At 46.5% G+C, this 21,247-nt stretch overlaps 1 protein-coding gene across 2 annotated transcripts in view; it reads left to right on the top strand.

The window, feature by feature from the left end:
• Positions 1–21,247, top strand: part of ACACB (acetyl-CoA carboxylase beta) — a 110,570-nt gene that overhangs the window by 14,369 nt on the left and 74,954 nt on the right. The window contains exon 2 of one of the 2 annotated variants that reach the window (XM_010999146.3): positions 13,048–13,705. In XM_010999146.3, coding sequence (XP_010997448.3) covers positions 13,059–13,705 — 647 coding nt within the window. In that variant the 5' untranslated portion in view covers positions 13,048–13,058. Of the gene's footprint in view, positions 1–13,047; positions 13,706–19,573; positions 19,794–21,247 lie in introns of those variants that run through there. The other variant, XM_010999148.3, reaches the window with a different exon arrangement.

The raw sequence follows: 21,247 nt of genomic DNA on the forward strand, positions 1-21,247 counted from the left end.
GCTGGTGGTGACTCAGCTGAGAAAAAACTGGAACGTGTTCCAGCTGGGGACAGCCTCTTTCCCTATTTGGAGTCCTCTGACATTTTTACTCTGGGTCTCACAAACAAAAATTACCTTGCTGGTCATCTCAGTGGGAACCAGTTTTTAAATTTTTGAAGTATGTTTGGAAATGCAAATATTGGTGAATGGAGCGGACCAAGAGATCAATACTTTGCTTCTCAATCCTGTACTTCCTGTGTCCTCGTGTCCCTCTCAGTTTAGTGGCATTTGGGGTGACGAAGAGGGGGGCTCTGGTTTCTAGAAAAATACTATGCCATCAACAGAATATCCAGGGAGAACTGAACCACCAGAAACAGCTCTCCTGTGTGTGTGGAGCAGGAGGGGAAGTGTTTCTAGTCTTTTTGAGAGGAAGAAATTTCATTAAAAAAATATTATTGGTTGGAGGGTATAGCTCAGTGATGGAGCATGTGCTTGGCCTCTACAGGGTCCTGGGTTAAATGCTCAGTATCTCCATGAAAAATTAATTAATTAAACCTAATTACCTCCCCCCAAAAACAATTCTAAAAATAAGATTTATTAGGTGCCTGTTTTGAGCAAGCCACCATGGTAGAAGCTCATCTGCATGTGATTTCATTTAATTTTCTCAATCATATGGTAAAGTAATTGGATGAAGAAACAGGCTTGGCCATTGACTCGAAGCCGCAGGTAACAGAGCAAGGATTCAAACTCAAGTCAACCTGATTTCCAAGCCCAGTCGTCTTGCCACTGTTGACACTCTGCCCAGGTCATAATCATCTGGAGTCCTCGGGGTTTTAAACAGAGTCCAACAGAGTTTTAAAAAATTTCCCTGAGTCACAGATAGCTCTCCCAGGAAATATGGAAAGACATGTCTGTAGTTTGAGAGGCACCTCTTCCAAAGGACTGTAGAGTGAAGTAGGGTTGAGAAAGAAGTGGTCTACGCACCGTCAGAGGCTAAGCCCTCCACCTGCATTTTTACATCCCCGGCTCTTACAAACATGTGGCGCCATCCCAGGTAGCCGCCCATGAGACCAAGGCTTCCCAAGGACACGGGGAGCAGCCAAGAAGTGCATTTCCTGCTCACAAGCCCGGTGGAGAAAATTCCTAGAAGTCCATCCTCCCATGAACATTCCTTCTTAGAAAACAAGTCCACGAGTGAAGTAGCTCTGGCCAGGCAAAGGCCACACCTGGCGCAGCCAGCATTTAAACCGTGTTGCCTGAGTTCAGCATCCTTGTAGTCTTCCCCTCTTGCTGGTTAGAACGGCGCATCCTGGTTTACTGAAATCAAGGCTACTGAACGGCTGTCCCCTTACCTTTCGTCGGAGCACAATGCCCTTTTGTGTGGCCTCTGCTTTACCCGCTCTGGTTTGGACCTGGACGTGACCTTCGTCTTAGATGCCTCTGGCCCTTCCCATGTTTCAGAACTCTCTGTAACTGTAACCCCAGGGCTTGCTGGATTTCTGCCTTCTCCACAAGCCCCAGCATGCTCTGGGGTTACAGTTACAGTTACCCTGCATGGGAATGGAGCTGTTTGCGATCTGTGTTTTTTCCCAAGTCATAAAAAATAGGAAACAACTCACTGAGCAGCAACTTCCTTGAGATGGTTTTACAAAAATCTTTTCTGGGGAGAGAAGCCAGATGATCTTTTGAGAGTGACTGCCTTAACCCAGCAAACCCTTCCAGTGTTCACCGTGGGCTCGTTCCAGAAGCCGTTTCTCAAAAGTCCAACAGCCTGCCTGGGGTTAATTTTCAGCTTGGCTTGGGAGGACCAAAATGATTTCATTTGTATTGCTGACGACATCTTGGACTTTAGATGCTCCGTGGCTTAGATATGTAAGGATTTTGAAATAAAGCAAGTAATGGGATTGCGTGGAGGAAGGCAGAAGTTTTCTCACTTGGCCTGGGGTATGCCTGCTCTTCGGGGCCTTGAAGTTTAAGTGCCCCGGGGATATTTTTAAACAGCAGGAGCCAGTTAATCTAAAAGTGACATTTCCAGTCATGGCAATAAGCTGCTAGCTGGCTGAGATTCAGGCCCTCGGCAAACAAGTAACCCGGAAAACCTCAGTCTGAACGCACAGTCGGGAGGACGTGGGGAAAGAGATGGTGGCGAGATAAGTGGTAAGTGAGCTCACCCCTCGCTGAGGTCACTGACCAGAAAGCTGGTGTCCAAGTGAACAGGTATTTAATGCAGACTGAAGGCCAGCCCTAAACCGAGGCATGGATGCGGGGTTTCCAGGGAACAGCAGTGCCCGTTCTGGTTTTGGGAAGTTTATCTAAAGTGCTCTCAGTGTAACACAGATGAAGGAGAAAGAAGGGCCTTTCTTTGCATCTATAATGGTTGTGTTTCTGGGAATCCCTGTGCAAACTCTTTCTTCAGGGGATTTTTTTTTTTTGGCCCCCAAAGCTTCTGTCTTAAGAAAGAGAATGCTGTTTCTTGTAGATGTCCAATCTCTCAAAACTGCTGCTCATTTGGGGGGGGGGGGAAGCAGACTCCAAGAGTAAAACAGGTATGGTGGTCCTGTTGCTAGAAAGACACGATTTTCTTTAATTTTGAAAAAGTGTACTACACAGTAAAAGACTTGAAGCAGCACAGAGTGAAATGGAGCATCTTCCTGAACCATCCTTCTGTGTGTCCCTTCTCCTCCCAGGAGCTGCTATCCCCTTACCTTTTATATCACACAGTTTGGTGTAAAACTTCCCAGACCTTGTTTCCTCCAGACTTTTGTTCTGTGTGTTTACTCTGCACACAGCTGTATCTCCCACCCTGATCTTTATTATTACTTTACATAAATGGGCAGGACCGAGTTAGGAGCTCCCAGGAAGTGGGTTTTCAACTTAAAAACTGAAAGAAATAGACATTGCGGGGTTTTTTTGTTTGTTTATTGAAGTATAGTTGATTTACAATGTTCTGTTAGTTTCTGGTATATAGCACAGTGATTCTGTTATACATATATATATTCTTTTTCATTGTAGGTTATTATAAGCTACTGAATATAGTTCTCTGTGCTATACAGTAGGACCCTGTTGTTTCTCTCTTTTATATATAGTAGTTTGTATCTGCATATAGCAAACTCCTAATTTATCCCTCCCCGCCACTTTCCCCTTTGGTGACCATAAGTTTGTTTTCTGTGTCTGTGAGTCTCATTCTGTTTTGTAAATAAGTTCATTTGTATCATTTTTTTTTAAAGATTCCACATACAAGTGATATTATATGGTATTTGTCTTTCTCTGACTTCAGTTTGTATAATGTCTAGGTTCATCCATGTTGCTGAAAATGGCATTATTTCATTCTTTTTTGTAGCTGAGTAGTATTCCATTGTATCTATAGACCCCAACTACTTTTTATTTTATTTATTTATTTATTTATTTTTTATTGAAGTATAGGCAGTTTACAATGTTGTGTCAATTTCTGGTGCACAGCACAGTGCTTCAGTCATACAGGAACATACATGTATTTGTTTTCATATTCTTTTTCACCATAAGTTACCACAAGATATTGAATATAATTCCCTGTGTATACTTGTTGTTTACAAGATGTGATTTCTTTACTGACCTGTCCAGGTTTTAAATGAAAGGACCCAGCCAATTCTAGGTCATGTGATCAGAGGTGCAAAGGTCCCCATTTTGTGACTTTATTTGAGGAGCTTTGGGAAGGCATTTGGTGTTCATGCAAAGGAGTTGCATTTGCTCCTGCCCAGGTGTTGGGTAAACTCCCTCAGACACTTAAACCACCTTCAGATCTGAGACAGAATTTGGACTTTGACATTACATGACATGCTTGATCTTTATGGGGAAATAAACATCTTAATCTTTTGAAATGGAGATTTCTTCAAGATCTTATCCTGGTCGAAAGTTCAGGATACCTTATTCTGAAACTTCCTCTGAATTTTGACCCAGGGATCCTTACTTCAGAGCAGAGCGTATCTGTCCCTGGGGAAGCCTGGAAGTGTGGTCTGCATTTGATCAGAAAAGCTCATCTACGTGTCACAATCTATTCTAAAGAGCCCTTTGTTATAATGATAGTAGAGTTATTCCCATGCAGTAAGATGGTTCTCTGGGAAGGTAGGCTGTTTGTTTATTCAAGGGGTCCAGGGCTGCTGGGCAGAGCCAGGAAAGCCAGGTAGGGATTATTGAGTGGTTGCCGCATGCCAGGTGTTATTTATCCCATTCCCAGACCAGGAAACCAAGGTTCGGAGAATGACCAATAGCCGAACCTCCACCCAGGTCAGCCCTGCACCAGCAGCCCCACTCTCTGCACCTCAGCCAGCACCCCTTGGCCACCTCGACCTGTGCTGGGGCCCCAAGAGACAAGCATACTCTTCCAGAGTTTTCTGCCATGCCTGTCGGACTCCATGAAGCTCCACCTCTTCAAATCAAATGAAATCATGAGTGAGAGTGATATTAGAGGGCAACCTTGAACACACCCTGCTGTCTGTTTGGAAGTAAGTCAATCTCAGGCTCCAGGACTGACTAGAACCATTGGTTATTGGAAACGCCTGTTAGCTGGCTTTCCCCGCTGTGCTGTAAGGAAGCCTGTGTGCTCTTAGTGTCCACACTCCCAGTGCAGTGGGGCTTTCAGAGCCCTCCTGATGTGGAGTAACCCGCGCCAGGTGGAAAAGCACCAAGCAGTTTGGGAAGCATCGGGGCTGCCTGCGGGGAATCCGGGCCCTTTGCAGCAGGACTTGTCAGAGCATTTCATGTGCTCACCTGCAACAGGACCCTCCAAGATGTGACTGTGATTTGGTGGGGATGGAGACCGACTTTTGAGGCTGGTACCCCAGCAGGCACCTCTTGAGAAGCATGGATCCCTTTCATTTCATGCCTTCCTCCTTTCCTTTCAGAATCCTGGGAGGCAGGATCGTGGAAGGGATAAGATGCCAGGCTTTAGCTCCTGAGCCGGGCTCAAAGGCGGTGTGTGTGTGTGTGTGTGTGTGTGTGTGTGTGTGTGTCTACAGAACTCAGGCTCTCGAGGCTCTGGATGAATTAGAACAGGGAGAGGTTAGTGTAGCTGCAGGGAGATCTGCTAACAGACCTTTGCACTAACAGCCTTGGCTGGTGTCGGGTGTTGGAGAAGGGCTGGAGAAAACACATATGCACATGTATACACACACACACATACTGCAGCTGGATGGTCCAGCACAGGTCCCCAATCTGCCACTTAATTATGATGTGGCCTTGAGGAACAGACTCTCCCTCTGCCCCTCATCTCCAATTGCAAGACGGGGGCACGTTCTCGCTAGAATTTCTGTAGCCCTTTAAACCAATAAATGCAAACTACACAGTATAATGCCTAGTATGTAGTAAGTGCTCAGCAAATATTAGCCTGTATCAGTATTGAACAGTTTCCTTGGTTTCCTGAGGAACTGCTGTGTGCCTCCCACGGCATCTACACCAGATTTACCGAAGTCTTTAGTTCAAATGCCAAACGCCTGCTTGCTGGGATGGGAGTGGGGAAGACCAAACGGGTAGACCTGTGTTTCAGGTCCTGGCTGCCCTCACTGAGTTGACTTTCTAGTTGGGGAAACAGGTGCCCAGTGACATGGTGACCTCACATGTTACTGCACATGGCAATGAGTGCCAGGAGGGCGAGTCCAGGGGGCCATGAGGGCACGGAGCCCGAGCCGGGCGTTCCGGGTGTTCTGTCTCCCGTGGTCCCTTACATCACAGGCAGGGGGAGCAGGGAGCCCATCCAGGTGGTTGTCCAGTACCTCACCTTGACATTCACACCCTTGATACTCAGCAGGGCACCCTCTTAGGAGGCAGGAGGGCTGGGTGCTCAGACACACCTGAGCCAGGTGTGGGCATCCATGCCTCCAACAGGTATTTACTGACCCTTCTGTGGATGAGGCACTGCACTGGGGAGCAGAGAGTGAGACGAGCTAGTGCTTGTCCTCAGGAAGCTTATATCTCACAGGGGCAGATGAATGAGTATATCGGTGAAAATATGGCGTCGGGTCAGCAGGTAATAAATGATGTGAAGGGAACGGACGCATCACAGAGAATCAGACAGACCCGTAGGGGGTCCCCCCTTGGCAACCTAGTGAACTCCTATTCAGCCTTCAAAGGTCCAGAGCAGATGTCTCCTTTTAGCTCTCCCCCCGTCCATCTCCATCCCTGGACGGAGTTCTCTCTGAACTGCCTTCCAGGTGTGGCGTTTCCTGATTCAGGAATTCTTTTGGCTAGATCCTGATATGAAAGGCTCCCCCCCACCCCGAGCAGAGCTCACCCGTCTCCCCCAAAACTTTTCCCAGGAGAAGAACCCCAAGGCTAGAGAAGTAGTTTTGTTATTTATATCTTGGTTGCATTTTAGTTCTTTAGGGGAGTGGACACAGAGATTTAAAAACAAGCCCACAGGTCTAAGGAACCAAGCCATACCTCCTGCCAGTCACTTCTTAGGTCTCGGCTGATTTAGAACGTGTCTCAGGGCTTATGGAGGGAAATTCTGCACCAAGAATAAGAGAGTTTAAGGATTAAGAGCAAGGGCTCTGAAGTGAGGCCACCTGGGTCCTAAAGGTGTGAACCTGGGGAGAGATGGAGCCTGTTTCCTCACCTACAAAAGGAGAGGAATAAATGGTACCTACTGCAGAGGACTGCAGGGACTGAAGAACGCTAGTGACAGGAAGCACTCCCCATGATTAATTAGGGATAACTTGCTCTTCTTTATGACCCTCCTCTCCTTAACATTTCCTTTCTTCCTTTTTTTTTTCCCCTAAATTCATTTATTGGTTTTATTTTTTCGAGTCCATTCCTTTCTTCCATTTTTTAACTCCTGTGTTGGCATTAAACATACCCTTTCTGAATAACATAAGAAGTCACACTCAGGGAGCAGGTATAGTTCAGTGGTAGAGTGCATGCTTAGCATACTGGGTTCAATCCCTAGTACCTCTATTAAAAAAAATTTTTATTTTAAAGTCACACACACACACACACACATACACACAGGTCTCAGGACTGTCCCCATTGGATCAGGGAACAGATGAGAAGTTAATTCAGCCAGACCCAGGCTGCAGAAGCCCCAGAAGATTCCTCCCCTTTGGGAAAGCACCTGCCCTGTGGGGCTGAAGAACTGAAGTGAGTCCAGGGACTGTCCCTGATATGGGGATCTGCCTGTCCCATCCAGGCTGGCTGATCTTTAGGGAGCTCCCAAGACACCTGACCAGTGGTGGACTAGTGCCCCCTACCCAGTGTCAGTCCCTTTCTGTCTACTTGTGGGGGAGAATCCTGGCAGCAGAAACCACACATACAGTCCCCTGCCACATTCTTTCCATTTCGGCACACCACCAAAGGGGCAGGTCGGTGTTGAGTGACTAAGCAGATCTCAGTTGATCCTCCCAGTAATCCTATGATGGGGTTGAGCCTGAGGATTTTCTTTCTTTTTCTAGATGAGGAAACTCATGGGGTTCAGAGAGGGGACGCGATTTGTGCAAGACGAGACTCTGGGGGTGGCAGTCTCGGAGCGGTCACTCATCCTGCCCGAGGCTGTCAGTTCGGGTCACTAAGGGCAATCGCTAAGATGAACCCTGACTGGCCCTGTGCTCAGCGCCCCATGTGGGTGACCACTTTGAACTCTCAACGACTCTGTCTTGAAACTACAACCTTACCCTATTTTGCAGGTGAGGACACTGAGGCTCCCTTGCCCAAAGCTCACCCTGCTTGTAGGTGGCAGAGCTGAGATGAGAACCCAGATCAGTTTCCAGGGCACCCAACAAGGTGCCCAAGAATCTTACCGTGAATATCTTACCACACTGGCCTGGAGCCGGGGACCTTGGTGCTAGGCATGGCCGTGTTGTTAATTTCACATGTGACCTCTGGCCTCTGCTCATCTACCAAACAAGAACACTGGGCTTGCTGAGAGTCCCCCTCTTAGGCTGCAGGTTGGAGTCTAAGCGGCTTTTGGGGAAACACTGTGACCTGTGACAGTCTAGCCCCGCAAGCCAGAGTGCAGGTTGAAGTATCCACCCCCGGCTCTCGCTGCCCTGGCAGCCTCACGTGGCTTGCTCTATCACTTTAATGGCCTCCGAATTTGCAAAAGGATGTTGTGCCCTCCGCCGGCCAGCAGGAGGATCCTTGATTACCCACTCTTCCTCCCGATGCTTTGGCTTTCCTTGTGATCAAGCCCGCGTTGGCCAAACTCAGGTTCTGCTGAGACTTCCGCTCCCCTCCTTGCAAGTGTCTGGCAGATAAACACATAGGAACAGGAGGCTAGGGTGATTCCAGGAATGTTTAAAACTCTAGAGGCTCAGGGTTGGGCCTGGGGGTGGTCGATTGCACCGAGCAGCAAAATAGGACTAAGTACAGGACTGTGGCAAGCCGGAGGGAGGGGGCCCTGTGGGCTAGAGAGCCCTGGAAAGCACAGACAGCCTCTTAAGAACCTGTGCTTGAAGTTGAGGGAGGGGGAGGAGCTGGGACCTTGGCACATGGCCTGTATTTACAGATGACAGATAAGGGCGTGCTGCATGCCTGACTTGTGGGGAAAACTCACTCATGTCCACCACCAACTGGTCCAGACTCCTCCCCCATGTCCTGATGCACGACACCAGCCGCCTGCTGAAAGGTGACACTGCATGGGCCCAGTTCCCTTAGTCACCCTGTGGGAGCCTGTCAGACCCGCAGGAGAATGGAGCTGGTGGCCGTGTCCGCAGTGATGGTAGGTGGCAGTGAGCGCTGGGGTGTTCAGCTTAGTGGGAGGAAGAATCCAAGGGAGGAACCAGATTGCTGGTTTTACACTGACATCCTGTCCCCGCTCTGACCCTCAGAAGCCTGGCCCGGCATGGATTTTTCGGTTGGGAGGTGGGGGGTAGAAGACAAACTCATGGACCCCCGTCCTGTCCAGCCCTTACCTGGCCACCAGCCAGCCCTTGCTGGAAAGGAGCAGTTTCCTGCATTTGTTACAGCCAGGTCCAGGACTTCAGTGGAATCAAGCAGCTGTTGCTTGAGTTGGGTTTGCAAGAAATAAAAATAGCTTTGGCCCTTGCTCGGTGGTTTTCGGGTCAGCTGGGTCGTTCCAGCGAAAGGCAACAGCCGGCATGGCATGTCCGCAACAGTTCTTCAGAGGGACCCCTCTGGCCTTTCCTGCCCGTGGAATCGAATCACATGCGCTGCGCTCTTTCTGGTCCACTGTGCACGGCCAGCATAGTTAGTTACGTGTGGCTCTGCCCTTCTGCCCTCCAGGTAGACTGCCAGGTTCTGGTTTTAGTTTTGTTTATTTTGTTGTTTTTGTTTTTTATTTTTATTATTTTATTTTTTATTCTCTCTGGTGTCTGGTTTTACGATCAGATCCATGTTCTCGTTGGAACACCCTCTGCTTTACAGAATTCATTTATATCCAGTTTCGGAGGTGAGGCAGTGGGAAAAGTGTGAGTGTTGGGCCAGGGTTTGAGCAATGTCTGGGTACCCAGCTTCTCTGAGCCACAGTTTACCGAACTATAAAATGGGACTGAGAGAAAGGCAATAGGGATTGTAGCATCTGCCTTGTTGTTCTGAGGACTGGAGGCTGAAGGCACTGTACATGTTACATAGGTTATTTGAAGGGCCACTGAGAGGCAGGTAAATGGGGCGACGATTGGTATCCCCATTTTACAGATGAAGAAACGAGGCTCAGAGAGTTTCTTCGGGGTTTTTCTCAAAACAGGTCCCCAGTTGTACTTACTTGAGAAGAGTTCTGATGTGGTGGCTTTTGGGTCCCTTGACATCACTCTGCCAACAAAAGGGAAAGACTGTTAGGTTTTTCGTGCAGGTAACCTCTGCGGGGGGTGTTGGGGGTGTTAGATCCACTGGTCCCTGTCTGAATAACAGCAGATCTTAAAGGACTTGTGGACTGAGAGAGGGGCCCAAACCGGGGAGAACTGCTGGTCTTTCCATTCATTAGTGCTTCCAGTTTAGAGCTTGGCAACCTGTCCTTTCACCCCGCAATTGCTCACCATGCATGTGTCTTGCTGTCTTGACCATCTACCCATCCACTCAACCCCTCTCCAGGCACCACCTGTCTGTCCTTCTAACCACAATCCCAGCAGTCATCCATTCATCCATCCAGCCAGGGTTTTTTGAGCAGGTTTGGTTTTCCAATGGGAATCAATGTAAATAATGCATTCTTAGGGTTCCTAAAGCCTGAACCCCTATAGCATATTTTTGCCCTTTTATTTTCTTAGCAATAAATCAAGCATTTTTCTTTTTGGGGTAGGGGGAGGCTAAGTGTTTCAATGTAATGCATTTATTATTTCTTACATCTCTCAGTTTCCAGTGTGTGCATTTAAAGTGTGCCTAAACACATGAGAAGATGCTCAACATCGCCACCTATTAGAGAAATGCAAATCAAAACTATATGAGATATCACCTCACACTAGTCAGAATAGCCATCATTAAAAAGTCTATAAACAGTAAGTGCTGGAGAAAAGGGAACCCTCCTATACTGTCGGTGGGAATGCAGTTTGGTGCAGCCACTATGGAAAACAGTATGGAGATACCTTAAAAAACTAAAAATAGAGTTACCATATGATCCAGCAATCCTACTCCCGGGCATTCATCAAGAGAAAACTCTAATTTGAAAATATACATGCACCCCAGTGTTCATAGCAGCTCTATTTACAATAGCCAAGATATGGAAGCAACCGAAGTGTCCATTGACAGGTAATTGGATAAAGAAGATTTGGTACATATATACAGTGGAATTCTACTCAGCCATAAAAAGAATGAAATCATGCCATTTGTAGCACCGTGGATGGACCTAGAGGTTATCATACTAAGTGAAATAAGTCAGACAGACAAATATCACATGATGTCACTTATATGTGGAATCTTAAACATGATACAAATGAACTTATTTACAAAACAGAGACACATAGACAGAAAACAAACTTACAGTTACCAAAGAGGAAATGGGGATAGGGAGGGATAAATTAGGAGTTTGGTATTAGCAGATACTAACTTCTATAAATAAAATAGATAAACAATAAGGTCCCACTGTATATAGCACAGGGAACTACATTCAATATATTATAATAACCTACAATTTAAAAAAGAATATGAAAAAAATATATATGTATAACTGAATCACTATGCTGTACACCACTAACACAACATTGTATATCAACTATACTTTAATTTTAAAAAATTAACATGTCCCTAACATTGGCCACATTTGTATAAGATCTTCCACAGGCACTCTACTTCAGAACCCTGCCATAGAGACATTCCCCAGCGTTCCTGAATGCAGCTTGAGAAAATGAGAGCTGAAAATCAGAATTCCAGCCCATCTCAAGCCATCGCTGGTGCTCACTGGTTGTGCGTGGATTTAGCATTCATTCAATAAACACTTCTTGAGCACGTACGAGGTACCATGCCCCAGGCTGGGCACAAGGAGTCAGAACTGAATGACAGTTGGTCCATTTTTCCAAGGGTCTCGGAGTCACCCAGGGAAGACCAGTGAACAGGCCTGTGTTTTTCCTAGAAAGTATTCCTGATATTTCAGCCAATTCTGTTGCCCAAACTGTGCAAGAAGCACTTGGATCACGTAGTTCTGGGAAATCTTGAGAATTTTTTTCACTTCCCTTAAGAGCACCGTGTTGAAATCTAAAACGAAAATGCTTTTTAGATACTAAATTGATACACTTGAGTTTTGTGGTCCTGCTTTTTTAATGCCTCGACCATGTAAGTGTGGCAAAATTGGGTCAGAAGTTTCAACGTGTTCAGATCATGTTTTTGTTTGCTTTTTAAATAATATTTCCCGCAAGTAACAATGATCTACTCATTAATAGGGCAGCGTTAGTGTGGGAAGAGTTATGGGTCAAAAATCAGACTTAGAAATAATTAGATAATTAGAAATATCTGGATTCATTTATTCAATAAAGTAATATTTTTCCCCTATTGTTAAGTCCTCACTCTGTACCGGGCACTGTTCTAGACCCTGGAACAGAGCAGACTCTCCTTGGCCTTGCTGCACTTTCTGGTAAGCGTCCCTGCATCCAGGTGTACTAGTGCCATGAAGGAAATAAGACAAGGTGCCAGTCCTCTTTCCTAGAACTTGATGATGATTATGAGAGTAATACAACGATGCTGGTGGTGATGGTAGTGGTGATGACAGAAGCAATGATCCCTTTTAACTACAAATTGGAATATAATGAAGTCTTTTTTTTTTTAAGATAACAGCTTTATTGAGATATAATTCGTATACCATACAACTCGCTCATGTAAAGCACACAATTCAGTGTTTTTTTAGTATATTCACAGAGTTGTACAGCCATCACCACAATCAGTTTTGGAACATTTTCGTCACTCCAAACAGAAACCTTGCACCCTTTAGCCTTCACCCCCATCCCACTAGCCCTAGGCAACCACCAATCTTCCTATCTCTGTGAGTTTGCTTAATCTGGGCATATTATCTCCATGGACTCATACACTATGTGGTCTTTTGTGACTGGCTTCTTTCACTTAGCATAATGTTTTCAAATTCCTCCATGTTGTAGCAAGTGTCAGGGGAATCCTTCCTTTTTTTGGCTGAATAATATTTCATTGTATGGACAGACCACATCTTGTTTATCCTTCCATCAGATACTGGGCATTTGGATTGTTTCCACTTTTTTCCCCCCTTAACGGAGGCACTGGGGATTGAACTCAGGACCTTGTGTGTGCCAAGCAGGTGCTCTACCACTGAGCTATACCCCCCATTCCCTGTTTCCACTTTTTGGATACTATAAATAATGATGCTATAACAGAATCCTTTAACATACATAATCTCTTTAGTTCTTTCTCACATGCACACTTATGATTTATGATGAGCATGTGTTACTATATCTAAATTAGAGATGAGAAACTGAGATCCAGAGGGGTTAAGAAACATGCCCCAGACCACAGAGCACATCATGGGCACAGCCAGGAGGAGAAGCCCTTTTCCACTCCCCACCCCATGCTTCTCCCCTCCGGCTCTCTCAGCCCAGTGCACAGAACCCCAACTGGCTCTCCCCACCAGCTCCTTCAAGAGAGTACTAACTTGATTATGTGGATTCTAAAACGTCTCTCTTGCTCTCCTTATAGATTTTCTGTGAATGATCCTACTTCTTTTTCTATCTTGTCTGATTTTCTCCTGCCTGACCTTCTCCTGGTTAAAAATCTGGGGGAAAATGACGGACTCCAAGCAAGTCATCAAGAATAAATCGAAAGTGAGGTTCACCCCAAATCAGGAACCTCTTCCATCCTCAAATAGCTCCCAGGAGCCACGACAGGAAAATGACAACAGTAGCTCTTTGCCAAAGACCCCTGTCCAGACTGAGCCAGCCTCCAGCAAAGGTCCCAAAGATGCCTCTTGGCCAGGAAACTCTCAGCCACCCCCACAGCAGAATCCCCAAGGAGACCCCCTTTTCTCCTGTGACACCTCCCCAGCACACCAAGCCAATGGGACTGGTACCAAAGATGTGGAAGCCCCGAATACCAGTGACTTGTCCTCACCAGCCAAACCCCAGGGCCAGCGAGCCAAAATCCTCTCCAAAGAAGACAAGAAGCAGGCACACATCAAAAGGCAGCTGATGACCAACTTCATCCTGGGCTCTTTTGATGACAACTCCTCCGATGAGGACTCTGGCACTGGCTTGTTCCGAGAGTCTTCCCGGAGGGGCAGCCGGCCCAGCCTGGGGACCCTGTCCCTGGAGGCTGCTCTGATCACGGGCGAGACTGAGACCCCCGTCCCCACTATAAGGTAATGTAACCTCTGTCCTCATAACCAGCAGGCATAGAGTTAGGGTGGGGTCCGCACCCTTCCCCGCTCAGCCATGCCATCAGCTGATGCCAATGCTTTGAAGGTAGCTATGTGAAAAGCAGAAGACATAAGCCTACCCTCCTTCCTATCAAAGTCATTTATTGAGCATCTATTGCATGCACAGGGCCCTGTACTAGGAAACTGGCTTCCTAGAAGATCACAGTCAGGTTGGGGAAGATGACCTTGTGTGTGACTACCAGTTATAATTTAAGCAGAATGAGCTTAGGCTGCCAAGAGCCAAAGGGATACTGGTAGCCCAAAAGGAGGGACAGTTTCCCTGCCTCCTGATGTGACATTCATTTATTTGTTCGCTCATCCAATAGGTAACTAACAACCATAAAACACACCTTCCCTCAGGGATGCCTTAAAAGTGGAAATTCAAATACTGTAACCACACCCATCAATGTGGTTTTTGGAGGCAAATACCTACAGGTCCATCACAGGTGGGACTGTCCCAGGAGTGCAGCCAGTGGTTTCATTTTTGTTGTTGTTGTTGTTATCAGGCTTTGCCACCTGCCACCTGCTGTCCCAAATGACAAATGTATCACAGTTCCAGGTAGAAGACGGGAAATATGGGAGAGCAGAAAGCAGAAAAGAGCCACCAAGCATAATTTCACCCGGCAGAAAGAACCTCGGCTCTGTCCCAGTGTTCCTTCCTGCCTCCTGCCTGTTTTTCCTCCCTGGGGGCGGGATCTCGCTGGCTATTCTTTTAAGCACCTCTTGCACGCTCTCTGCGAAAATGGGGGAAACCTGGACGAGGAGATGGGCTCTTCTGTAGGCCTCGTGTCCCCACGAGCTTCTTTTAACCCTGGTTGCTGGAAGCTGGAGATAGAGAAAAGAGAAAGTGCAGATACTCCCCCTCTACAAACCATCTTTAGGGGAAGACTATTTGGAGTTTCTGGAAGGAGCAAAGGAACAGAAGGCTTAGGGTTTAGTGTAAAAGTCAGACTTCAGAGCTGAGTTCACCCCTCACCGCGTGACCTTGGACATGGCTTGTCACCTCTCCCAGCCTCAGTCCCTCATCTGTAAAATTTTGAAGGGATTGAGTGGGAGAATGTTTGTAAAGTATGCAGAGTTTGGTACACAGTAGGTGCTTAATAAGCAGTAGATTTCTCCCCAGCTCCTTTCCCACCAGCACCCACTTCACCCAGCACTCAGATTTACCCAGAGTTTCTCCTACCCTCGCTTACATACAGTTTATATAAATTACCCATTTATCCCTTATAACCATGGTACAAGGCTGGTGGTGGATCCCCGTTTTACAGATGAGAAAATTGAGGCTCAAAGGGGCAAAATACCTTTTCCAAGATCACACAGTCAGGAAGTGGCAGAGCCAAGCTCCAAGGCCAGGTCTGTCGGATGGCAGGACTCAGATTCCACTGTAGCACAGTGAGCTCTTTCTAAAAATCTCCAACCTTCTCTTCCCTCCAAACCCCATTCTTTGCCTCAATGTGGCCATTCCAGCAGGGATTAGGGGAAAACAGTTTATTAAACCCATTCACCCAAATGGACGAACATCAGAAATTATGTCAGACTGGATGTCCAATGGGAGGGGAGTTGCTTAGTGACATCTAAGTAGGAGGGATGGTGAGATACATTTATCACAAGACGGATGGTCCTAGCAGGGAGGCTGGAAATGTACAAACAAACAGGTAAACCAATAAGACAGTCCCTGAGTGTGTTCAGTGCCAGGAAGGAAACAGGGTGCAAGAGAGGGAATACCTATGGGGATCTATTTTAGAAAGATGTGGTCAGGTCAAGGAAGAGCTCTTGGAAGAGGTAACTGTCAGCAGTCCAACAGAACTTTCTACCATGTTGGAATGTTCCAGAATGGAATGTTCTAGAACTGTGTTGTTCAATACGGCAGCCACTCATCACATGTGACTCTTGAGCACTTGAAATGTGGCTAGTGTAGCTGGAGAATGAATTTTAAATTTAAGTCTTAATTAAGTTAAATTTAAATTGCCTCTTAGGGCTGGTGGTTATTGTCTTGGACAGCACAGATCCAGTCCTAATGAATAAGGAAACAACCGTGTGAATTACTTTTACTGGTGGTAATTAAGAACTTAATCAAGCAAGTAGGCTTGCCAGAATAATTAATAATTATATTATTATTCTCTCCTGAGTCTTGGATTCCTAGAAAGTTGTGAAGATTAGGGTACTTAGGGAGAGAATAATGCACTTAATAAATGGTAGATTAAAATGTGGAGGGGGTGACAAGACTCTCAACTTCCTTCTCACTGTCTTCCACCACCATTTTGAAGGATCTTTGCTGGTTATGCTTTAAAAAAAAAAACCCAGCTTTTCTGGACTGGCAAATTTACAAAGGTAAAAGATACTTAACTAGGGGCTTCTCTTTGCGTGGCTGTGAGCCAAAATATTAAATGAATTTTCTGCTCTTGTATCTTCATTGCATTAAGGTTAGCATTGTAGGCAAAATTATTTATCTCGCCTTGTCCCAGCAAAGGACTAGGGGAGGTGCAGAGGGATCTCATTTTTTTTTCATAAACCTGAGGCACCAAAGGTAGAGACGAAGGTGCATTGTGGGGTGATGGGGCACAGGACTGCAGTGCTGTGTGACCTTGGGTAGGCCCCTTTCTCTCTCTGAGCCTCCAGTTCCTCATCTGCAGCATGAAGAGGCTGGACCAGACTCCTGAGGTGTGACCCTGGTCATAAAGCTCACTGGGCACACAGTTCTTTTGACCCCAATACATCTGCTTTTCAGAGTTGAGAATTTTGAATTTTAGCACAAGGGGCAACTCAGGTAGTTCTACTGGTTCCTCCTCAGATACTGGCATTTCTGTGAGGAACACTTCCAGCCCCAGTTGAGTCCTGGCATCAGAGGCCTCTGATGTGTCTGTTGTTTCTGATGGACTGGCATGAGAATCCCACGTGGAAGTATCTTCAGGGACTCAAGGCCCACCCTTAAAGTATTCCCTGGGTTCCCCCCGTTTCTTGATTGAACACTCTGATGTGTTATGAAACTTAATCGTTCCTTGATTAGGTCTTTAATTTCTGTATTTATTTACTTGGTTGTTACCTGTCTACTGCATTGGACCCCAAGCTCCATGAAAACAGGGCCATATTTATGGGGTCTTCGTTTTTCCTTACTGCCTAGCCTAGTGTGGGTTCACGGTAGACTCAGAAGAGATACTCGCCAAATGCATCAATGAAACAACCCAAACTTGCCAAAGACAGAATTCTGAATTTCTGTGGCATGTAAGACACTTGATGAACGAGTCTGGGGATGAATGAATGGATATGAATGGATGGATGGATGGATGGGTGGTGGTGGGGTGGATGGATGGATGGATGGATGAATGGATAGGTGGATGGATGGGTGGATGGATGGATGGATAGATGGTGAGTATATGAATGAATGAATGGATGGATGAATGGATGTGGATGGATGGATGGATGGATGAATGAACAGATGATTAGGCATTTTGTTGTCCCTCTTTAGCAGCAGTAAAATTTTTGTTTTCATAAAGTCCTTTTTGCATTAATCTTGTGACTTTGTAGAATAATTCTGAGTGTTAAACTCCAATTTCAGACATTTCTTCTGCATTTAATATAGTTATGCAATCTCACCCTTCTCTTCCATTTTCCCACCTGACAAGGGCTGGCTGCCATTATAGTTCCAATGAGTGTGCCATCTATTCAGGGCTCGCCTCCTGTCTCTTTTCTTTTGAGTTCATCTCAGGCCAGGTTTTGGAACTTGACCTTGGACTTGGAAACAGCCCCCGAAGATTGGAATTCCCATGCAACACTTTGGAATGGAGCTGTTGAGAACGTTACATAGTGTGGCAAAATAAGTCGCTCATTTCTGTGAAATGAAGGTTACAGGGCAATCCCACTTGTTTAACAAGCAGCGTAGTAGTTAGAACACGATGGACCAGGATAAGTTACCAGGTCCAAAGCCATGTCTTTATAGCTTGTTGCCCTAATAGTTCTACCCCGGGGTGTGCATGTATGGAGTGAGTAGAATGGGACAAGTTCAGGATCTCACATCTGCAGTCCTGAAATTTAAAGTTATGAAACGTAAGCTGATACACTGGTGGTGAACTCACATTAGCAAAATCTGCCTTGAGTTGGTGCAAAGGTTTTTATAGGCTTCGTTTGTCCCATTGGGTGTGAATATTTCTGCCTTCTGCTGGTGAGATATTAACACCATCATATGTAACTTCAAGCTTGACCTTCCTGAAAAAAAAAATTCCCAAACTCTGAAATATTTTGGGCCCTGGGAATTTCTGATAAGGGGTTGTGGGAATGTGTAGAACATTCCTTGGTGCGCAGTAAGCACAAAAATGCTCGTTCTTAATAAATGTGTGTGTGTGTGTGTGTGGCTGGAGAGACTGTGAGCTGTGTCTCCAAATAGTTAACAATCCTGGTCTTCATGTGGTATGATTCTGAATCATTGAAAACTTCTTCTGCGTTTTCTAACTTTCTGTTGTAAATGTCATTGGTATAAGAAGTTTGAACGATGTTTAATAGTAAAAGATTATAGAAAATATTGGGAGGAAAAAGTGAACCAGTCATCTCACTTTCTAGATAGAAAGCTGAAACCCAGAGAGGTTCAGGGGTCCATCCGAGGCCTCCCAGCAAGATAACCATCAGCCCCGAAGCAATTAGAACTCAGACCCTCAGCAGATACAGATCAGAAAGTGTTGATGCTGCTGCTAACCTGGGTCCCAGGAAAAGCACCTCCCCCTTCCTCCTTACCTGTTCTTTCCATTAGTGGGAACAGTTAGGGATGGGACAATGTATCAGGGAGCCGTTTAGCTGGGTGACCTTGGGGATGTCACCTACCCTCTCGGCTGTTCCTTTAGAAGAGAATTCATTTGTAAACAATTATTTTATTGCTTTTTTTTTCCGGTTTGCGATCAACATAAGCTACGTTGACTATTCTTGCAATGTTTTCTAGGCAGTGTTCCAGATCTTTTTTATTTCTTACAACTACTTGGAGAAGCATTCATTCATTCATTCTCACTGAAATCAGTTTGCCCAGGTTCACATCGCCAGCTCTGGCACCCAGGGTAATATATATCTCGGTGTCATTTTCCCTGTCTGTATTATGGAAATAAAAACAGTAAGATTTCTGATTCGACTACATGAGACAAAGGCACCAAACAGCCAGTAAATGTCTTACCAGAAGGCAGCTTACTAAGGGTCACAGAGCAGCTGGGTCCTTCCTGTCTTGGAGGCACTTTAGCAGGGGACCCAGGAGGTTCCAACTCAGGTGCTAGAAACTCACTGGAGGGGACAGAGCCGGGGGGTCATGGAGCAAACAAGTCCTTGGAAGCAGAGGTAAAAGAATAAGCAAAAACAGGAACTTGGAGGCCAAAAGTTGACTTGACTGCGGGGGGCATTTACCAGGCACCGTGGTGACATCTGACTCACATTTTAAATAACCCATATTTTCCACCACTTCCCTATGGCGTATGTATTCAAGCACATGAATTGCTCGCGAGTTTTTCCTAGCTGTCAGTTTGTAGGGGGATGCCATCCTAGAATTATTCTACTTCAGGCAGGGGAGCTGGGGAGCCAAGAGGTCTTTTTGGAGTCTCGGGCATCACTCTCCTGGCGCCCAAGGTCAGCGGTGGCTCCGCGATGGGCGGGTCCGGTGTGGGGGGCGGTTGGGGGGCTTGGAGCCCGCTGTAGGAGACGGCGGGGTCCGGCTTTGTCTGGGGACTTGGGGCGGGGCCTTCCCGGGAGGCGGGGTGCGCTTGGTAGGGGCGGGGCCTGGAGGGCGCGCCTGCCGCGGACACTTGCGCGCAGGACGCATTTCGGGATGGAGAAAGCCCGGCGCCGAGTGGGGTTCCTGCAGGCTGCCGCGCCACCCGGCCCAAGGCCCTCGAGGACCGTGCCCCCGCCTCCCTGTCGCGACCTGGTTGGGCCCTGGGATCGGGATCTGCTTCAAGGGGTAGGGGGTGCATGCCCTGCATTCCAGCAGCAGCCTGGTGGGCGGTGGGACAGTCATTATGAGTCCTGCCAAGTGCAAAGTCTGTTTCCCTGATCGCAAAGTAAAGTAAGTAAGGCTTCAACTTTAATGACCTGTTATCTTTTGTAAACTTATGCAGTCTCTCCCACCCACCCCACCCCCGCCCCCGCCCCCAGTAAAGACTAGCTGCGTGTCCTCTGATCACCCCCCCCACTTCCCCGCCCCCACCCTAAGAAATGCAGGCTTCACTTTGGCCGCTAGGGAGATGGAGCCTGCCTTGCAAACACTGGCTGATCTTGGCCGTTAAAGTGGAGGCCGGACTTGGCAGTGATGTTGATTGGAGGAGGGCGCTCCGGAGGGCACAGATGCCTCCAGGTTGACGGTTTGGGGCTGGGGGGGGGGGGGGGCACGCTTTCCCTCTCTTCCTCCCTTTATCCTTGACAAAGGTGATGATTGCCGATGGCAGGTCTTTTTAAAGCCTAGTGATGGGGGTGAATCCACGTGCCCCTGAACAGGCACACATTTAAGATTATTTTCTGAGCAGGTTAGTGTAAGCATTTTATGCCTGAGCGCTTCTTAGCACCACCTGCTTGATTTCATTTCTTGTCTTCATTGTATTACATTTAAAAAAAAAATTACCAAAGTGATGCTAACTATGTTGTTGAAAATTCGGAAAATTATAGATAAGCAAAAAGGAAGAACAAAATCACCCATGCCCCTCCCCTGCCATGGTTTTTATTAACAGTTGCTGTTTTTGAAGTCTTTTGGGGAGGGTACAGTTATGTTTTAATTTATTAACTCAAATCACAGCCAGTTTTTGTGTGGGCTGGGAGCAAAGAATAGTTTTTAACTTTTTCATGGTTGAAAAAAATTGGTGAGATGTGAAAATTACATGAAATTCAAATTTCAGTGTCTGCAAATAGTTTTTCTGGAACACAGCCACGTTATGTATCATCTAGGGCCGCTTTTGTCCTTCAGGGGCAGAGTTTAGCCGTGGGCTAGAAACTGTCTGGGCTGTAAGACCTAAAGGATGTACTATCTGGTCCTTTATGGAAAACATTTGCCAACATTTGTTCTGCAGCATGCTTTTTAGGGGTCCATAGTGTTCCTTTAAATGGATACACTTTAAAATGTATAAACAATCTCCTATAAATAGTGGGTATTTGGACTCCTGTCAGACACAGCGAGGAACAGTCTTGTAGCTAAGTTGCTGTCTCTGTTCTTTGTTCTTTTCCCAGGATGTATCTATCTAGTCCACAAACATTCCCTGAACGCCGCCTGCATCTGGAAGCAGGAAGCAGGAAGGGACACAAAAATGTTTGGGAAACATGACCTCTGCCTTCTAGGAACTCTTGATCCAGTTGGAGAAGGTGTTTTCTTAGTAATTCAAATTCAGGGCCCACGGGGCATGGAGGGGAGCAGCAGTAATTAGCTGCTACCATTTATGGGGTGCTTTCAGGATGCCAGGCTGCTTTGTAGATGTGAGCTCATGTGAGGTTTGCAACACCACCAGGGGACACTAAGTGGGTGCTGTCATCCCC

This window comes from Camelus dromedarius, chromosome 31, assembly GCF_036321535.1.
Source record: "Camelus dromedarius isolate mCamDro1 chromosome 31, mCamDro1.pat, whole genome shotgun sequence".
NCBI lineage: Eukaryota > Metazoa > Chordata > Mammalia > Artiodactyla > Camelidae > Camelus > Camelus dromedarius.